This window comes from Seriola aureovittata, chromosome 15 (assembly GCF_021018895.1).
Source record: "Seriola aureovittata isolate HTS-2021-v1 ecotype China chromosome 15, ASM2101889v1, whole genome shotgun sequence".
NCBI classification, from domain to species: domain Eukaryota; kingdom Metazoa; phylum Chordata; class Actinopteri; order Carangiformes; family Carangidae; genus Seriola; species Seriola aureovittata.
In genome coordinates, this window is record NC_079378.1 from 15,066,610 (window position 1) to 15,073,799 (window position 7,190).

Here is a 7,190-nt window from a genome sequence, read left to right on the forward strand (position 1 = left end):
AATTGAGAGGAAATTTGACAATACAGTTTGTGGTAGATACAGAGTGAAACACTTAGAAAATGAGACTGTGCATGATAAATAATAAACCTCAATAACAATAAGTTACAAATTAAATACATGAATTTATATTAAGCATTAAATACAGTGCATTATACACCCAATTCTGAAATATTCTCCTATTCCATTTTATTTTTTAATGCCCATGCATGGCAGGCAGATTGTTTGAGCTCTTAAGGAAATCTCATCCTCTCTTTTGTTTTTGTTTTTTTGTTTTTACAGATGTTGGTGCATCAGAAGTGTCTCGGAGGGCAGCCTCAGAGGAGGCCGGGTCATCAGGGAGCGCGCCAACCTGCACAGGGCGTGGCAGGGTGGCTCAGCTGATGAAAACCTTCAGCGCTGAAAACACTACGACCCCCTCACAGACCCCCTCTCGCGGCATCAAGCCTTCTCTCCCCACCAAGCCAGGCCACTTGCGTCTAACGACCACACCTACTGTCAGGTAATCCATACACACCAATGCACAGATGTCCACCCGGTTTCACGCATCCACGTCATTCAAAGAAAGCCAAACTGGACAATACCGGACATGTATTGTGAAGCATCATAAAGCATAATGGGATGGAGAACTGTAAATGTGTCCCTGAGAAATGGTAATGCTCACAGTGTTGCTATCACTCCCAAAGTTTAGCAGTGGAAATGCTTGAACGTAATGGTTCTTTTATTTTTGATGCTGCAGTACTGTAAACACTCTTTGTGGGGAAGAAATTCCAAAGCAATTGATTGCAATTGAATATTTGTTTTGTTTAACAAACAATTCTTCTACCTTTTATGTATTTGCCAGGGAATTGATGACTATCACATGTATTCACTTGTTGCTGATTCTTTCCACTTTGTGTAACATGTGGAAAAATACACCCTCATTCTCACACACAGTTTTTAGTCCAATTCACAAAGCCTGTGCACACAATATTGTTTACTTACAAATTCCTTTATTTTCATCTATTATGAGACAGTTTGCATTTGCGCGTGTCAGTGTTTCTCTTTTAATTTCTGTCTTCTTGAATGAAAGAATGGGCTTGGGCAGGCAGAATGGGGTGAAATAAGGTACAGTAGGGTCCTCCTTCATCTTGCTGTCTTCTCCCTGGGAATAGTGTAAGGTTGTTTATTTGTCACAATGCAATGTATGTCTCCCTCTGCCACCTGGCAGGAGCCTCACTGCGACCTGTTGTGGACCAATGACAGTGCCAAATGCCTCATCTGTCACTCCCAGTGGATCAAATCCTGGCAAGTTAGACAGTAGCTGCCAAATTATCCAGCTCTTACTCTTCCCCAGTTTTTTTCAGTTCTATTTTAAAGATTTGTGGTTGCATTTTGTTGTTTTTTTGTTTTTTTACATTTTCAATAGGGAGAAAGATGTTTTGTAATGGGATATTTAACGCTTCTACAGTGCTCACTTGTAAAATGAGAGGCATCTTTATCATTGATGTCAAGTTTGTATGGTGAAATCAAAGAAACAATAAAATTGTATAAATTTTACATCTTGTATCTCAAAAAATCTACTTTTTTTGTGTAGTTTCTCTCTCTCACTCTTTCTGTCTCTGACTTCTATCCGTCATAATTCCAGACTGAAGTAAAACATCTTTCTCCTGTCTTGTAGCTTACAGAGGGCAAACATTTTAAAATCAACCATCCGGAACAATATTATAATCCTTTCAACTGCTGTGATCACCTTTGCATACCAACCCACAACATTGAAACGCTGCACAATTTGCGGATAGTTATATAGTTATATGCACCTTTTGAATGTGCTTCATCAGCCCCCCACCCTTCACCCGCCCCCCTCCCAAAGCTTGCTATTACTGCGCTCAGACAGTTCTTGCTTAATTTCCTCCAAAAGAGCTCCCCAAGCTTGTAAATGGCATTTAAATATTTGCCGATGCTAAAATTGTGTGGCATATTTTCACATTTGTATCTGGGATTTCCATTGCAGATCGCGTTTAATGTTTGGCAGCTGGCTAATCTGTTTAAAGAAAATCTCCACTGTAACAAATAAAAGCAACAGCGTTGTATGAACTGATGCATCACTCAGTGACTTATGATGAAGAGATAAGTGCCGCATGCTGCTGTACATAATCTTCATTAACAAAATGAAGACATCATGTAGTCTTTGCTTGTCATGGCAGAATAAAGTCAATTTCATGAAATGCGGTTATGGGTGTTGGAGAAAAAGTACCTATCTCATAGGAGCTATAGGATATGATATATAATTGAAAAATCATACATTTCCTACTTGTGAATGGCTTTTCAAAGGAGATAAGATCCATACGCATGCACAAACATACATTATTGCACACGTGTCCACTCTGTTGTATGGAAACACAGAGAGTATGGTGGTGTTTCATTGCACTACAATGGTAACAGTAGACCTGCCATGTAATACACTTGCAGTAGGGTGCAGGATTCACTCTATTCTCTACAGGGGACATTATGTAAGTCTGCATGTAGCATGTGTTAACAGAACACACTGTTGCAACAACAGTCAATTGTGTGGTAGTTTCTTAGGAGTTCAGAGGACAGCAGTTTATCTAGACTCTTTTCTCAACAGGCTGCATTCACAAACTCACACACTTGTACTATCACAATCGCAGTGTTTTTCTTTTGAGCAAGCCTTCACAAGCATCATTACCAGTTATGTTTTGGTCGGGCTGAATGGGTGAGTATTCTATATCTGGAACCAGATGTGCCTCCACTTGACCCTCAGTTCACATCCTAAAAGAGATTCCTTTTTGGCTGTTGTTGTTTTCAATTCATTCATTTCATTAAAAGCACCTCGCAGAGACAAACTGCTCCCTTTATGAATGCAACGTTTGTTGTATTGCCATTTTTCAACAATTCTGTTTAAAACACCACTTACCTGATGTATGAAGATTAGCTGTGCACTAAAGTCATCCTCATGTTTCATACAAAAGATCATATTCAACATGATATACAATACGATGGACTGCTCGAGATAGCAGTATATATATTCAAGACAAACTCCCAGGAAATAGTGAAAACTCGCAGTAGAACCGCTCAATAGCTGTATAAAAATGAAACAAAATTATATATCAAAAATATTTTTTAAATGCTTGATCTAAAACATGTTGATGGTCGATGTAACGAGGGGTAAAAGTGTGTCATGTTCACTTCTCCAGTTCACATTTCCCAGCTGGGGAAACATATCTTAAAGTCAGGCTGGAAACAGTTTTATAACCATTACATTGCTGCCACTCAATATAGTCTCTTGGTGGAGAACAGCTAAAACCTCACTTGTATTACATTTAAAAAATCCTAACACCATGGTATGCGTAAAATCATTACTTTCTTTGAGTGAAACGTGTATGTACCTAAAGCATAAGCAAAGACACAATGGTTAATTCTTTCTAAACGCCCTGTCAAAGCCTCTTTTGATCCAGCTGAAAAAGACCAGCAAAGCTACTCTTGACCCAGTCTCTGTGTCGTTTCACAGACAAAGTGATAAGACTCTGGAGGCAAAGCATGTGTTGAAAACAATGCACTGCTGTCCAAATACACATGGATCTTGTTGTATCTGTGTAGGCCCACACAGAGGTAGGCACCAGTGTCACTGTCAGACAGATGTTCACTTGTAAAAAAAGGTTTAACAAACAAGGCAGCAGGGAGCCCACATACCTCAGCACACATATACATGTAGTGTTTACAGTCAAACTTACAGAAGGCCACTCATGTTGAAGATTCACAGCATAGCACAAGGTGAAACGCATAAGGCTGAACTTCTGTGCACATGCTGGTGCTCGTGCAATGTGAAAAAATGAAAAAATGCTGTAGCACGCGACTGTGCGATGCCGCCTGGATCTCTGTCTCCCAATAAGCCCAACAATGGCTGAGGCTGTTCTCTGATGAGCAGAGACATCGTCGGGCAGTTTCCAGGAGATATCTGTGGCGAGTCCCTTGGTATGCCCACCCCACGCCGCCACCCCCCACCCCCCACCCCCCACCCCCCACCCCTTCTGCCCCACACACTTCTCCTCTTCATCCACCGAGCCTGGCCACTGCTGTCGTCAGGGCCCTCCGACGGGAGATAAAAAAGAGGCTGTTGTTGTCTCCTTGCAGGAGAGATGGACGCCTGTTTCTCTCTCTCTTTTTTTTTTCCTGCCTCACTCGCTTCACACCCACAGAAGGGGAAGTGAAGAGGGAAGAGAGAAAAAAAAAGTGTGGAGGAAAGAAAGAAAGCTATACTGCGTACTGTGGTGTTCTACCACACCACCAATGCCCCCCCCCCCCCACACACACACACACCCCCCACACCCCCCCGCCCTTCTGGTCCACCACCACCAGCCCCATCCACAGCACCCCCAGTAGAGAGAGAGAGAGAGAGAGAGAGGAGAGGAGGGAGGGAGGGGGGCCAGGGCCATGTGATACGGAGAGCATGCGGGCACAGCTTCACCCCCAGGCAGAATGAACGGGGGCCTGCTGTGTCTCTCCTGCATGATTAATCTGGCTGAGGGGCAGGAGGACTGCCACAGCCCTGCCTGCATTAACTCCCTACTCTCCAGTCTGCATGAACACACACACAAACTAACACACCAGCGGTAGACCCATGGTCAGACACAGGTTGATGTACACCAGTAGTACTGTGTGTGTGTTTTGCTAGTAAAGAATAGTGGCTGGCGCTGAAGTGGATTCCTATTGAGGTATCAGATTCTGGCCCCATTAAGTTTAACTGTATACTTGTCTTTTGCCAAGGGCAGCGTCTCGCTGTCGTTTATGCACTGACACGACACTAATCCTTCTGCATGTCGCCAAACTGTAAAGAGCACCTTGATGTGAGGCCGTTCAATAGTGTTGGTTTCTGGGTAGTTCTGGGTTTCTGTGACTCATCCTCTCATGTGACCTCTGTCTCCCAGGCAACATTGTGGATGTTTTCTGGTGCTGGTCTTGTCTTTTGTGTAATTCATATGAGGCAGATGGTCCAGGAAATGTGGCTTACTCTTCCAGATTCTCCCAGACAAAGAGTATCTGGCATGTGATGGTCAAATTTTCAAATCACCATGAAAGCTTCTGAGGATTGCGCAGCAGGCCTGTCTTATTGTCTCACAGTATTACACTCAGCTAATGTAGACATGATACCGTAAAATAATGTATACTGTAACTGTCACTCCCACGGCTGGCAGGACTGATTTCTTCCATAAGATGTCCTGGAATGTTTTAGCCCTGAACCGCTGTAAAGCAGGAAGTGCTGTGCGCAACGGGTATTGTGCAACAGTGGAGACCAAGCATCAAAAGGCAGACAGAGGGTTAACATCCTGCAGTCCGCACCACATTAACTGGAAAGGAATGAAGTGTCAAGCATGTTTTCACCACAGCGAGACGGTCAAAACCCTACCCCCTCCTCCTCCCACCAACCAGTCACCCCTCAAACCTTCTCCCCCACATCACCCATACGCCTCCCACTCCCAACAACCTCCCACAGCCATGACCAAATTATTTTCCAGCCTCCCGAGATTTGCCTTGCCAGACAAAAATCTGCAACGCAGTCCTGATTCAGTGCGCGAGCACACTCAACCTCCCTCGCCTCTTAATGCTTTTCTGCCACCACCAAGAAAATAGATCGTCTTGGCCTCTGTTGAGATGCCTCTTTGTGTGTTTTCTTGACAGATGTAAATTGCTACCAACCAAGCAAGTTGCCTCTGCGTTTACTTTCTTAATATGAACAATGACTTGTTCAAGTGACGTGCTTTGCCAGAATGAAAAGAATAAATATAAATACAGGTAGGTGCTAATACAGGTGTTGTGTTTTGAAGGGGTTGAATGAAAGTATTGAATGAGCAACAGGGACAAGGAGAGGGAGGAAGCACAAGACAGAAAGAGGACGGGCACTCAGTGATTGAGAGAATAAGTGAAAGGGGGAGTAGAATGAGAGTGAGAAGAGACAGAATGAGGGAGGGAGAGAGAAAATAAGCCCCAACAGTGAGCAGGCCACACAGCCCTGCCAAACTGCTTGAAAAAAAGCCCCCTCTGTTTTATTTATAGTGCGCTGTATCCATGGCAACCAGAGAGGTCAGGCAAGCTGGGCCTGCGCTTCACCCTACTCTGGGGATTAGGATTTCACAGAGGTTCTCAGATGTGAGGAAGGTGGGCTAGAGTAGCTCGCTGCTCGCCAACGCAGCCCTCCTGCCTTTTGGTGAAGTCTGGGCCCTTCGAGGGAAGAGAGGGGGAGCAGCAGAGAGTCATGGGAATACTGTGGGAACGGTGGTTTGTGGTGATGGGGCTAGGAGGAAGGGAACAAGCACGAATGGGAAACATACACGCATGTTAGCAGTTGCATGAGGAGGCTGTTTTGATTAGGTACCTTCTGTCACACGAAGGCTCAGCGGAGGTTTTTTTTGTTTTTTTACTTTATTTTGGTTTGTGGTTCGGTTGTTTTGGTTCTTATAGTTGTATTTTAAAAAAAGGTCATGCAAGGTCATGGGAAAGTTTCTCTTTCAGTAATATGCATTGAACTGATTTATATTTGATTAATGTTTAAAACTGAGAGACTAATGACAAAAAAATTTTGGATCTTCGCCTTAGTTATATTCTTTACGTTGTTCTCACTATTACTTAAGCTTTGCCTCACAGTTTGTAAGAATTGAATTTATTTTGCACCCTTTTTTTTTTTTTAAATTTGTGGGCTTGTTATTTTCATCCCAAAAAAAGACTCCATCCAGAACAGCTAAGCCAGTTGGAATGAAATATTGGCGAAGCAGAGAGAGGTAGGGCGAGAGTAAGGGAGTTAGAGAAGAGATGAGGAAAAAATCTGATTGCCCTCCAGGAAATGCATGGTGTGACTACAGCAGAGACCTCCAGATTCCTCCTGGGGCAGAGGACATGCGTTGCTAGGAGATGGTTGTTGGGCTGGTGTTGCCATGCGTGGATGCTGTTGCCTGCCATGCTCCGATGTGCAGGAGGGCAAGGATTCAATACTCTTTCAGGAAGCATGTGTGAAAGGACCTTAAGAGCCATGGAAAAAAAAATACTGTGGATCATTATTATCATCAGGGACTAGTAATGACTTCCCCTGTCTCTAGGGGGCACCCTTAGCACCTGAGTCACAGGACCAACAGTGCCAGCTTTTCCCCCTTGAAACTGTGACCAATCCATCATTCGTGGTTGCCAGGAATAGATGTCAC

General features: G+C 43.8%; 1 protein-coding gene across 2 annotated transcripts in view; it reads left to right on the forward strand.

Annotated features, from left to right (window-relative positions):
• The window catches only part of zgc:100829 (uncharacterized protein LOC445149 homolog), a 17,087-nt gene extending 15,551 nt beyond the window's left edge, over positions 1-1,536 (forward strand). For both annotated transcript variants that reach the window (XM_056396817.1, XM_056396818.1), the window contains one exon: positions 280-1,536. In XM_056396817.1, the coding sequence (XP_056252792.1) occupies positions 280-503 (224 nt within the window). In that variant the 3' untranslated portion in view covers positions 504-1,536. The remainder of the gene's footprint in view (positions 1-279) is intronic.
• Positions 1,537-7,190: the final 5,654 nt, after the last annotated feature.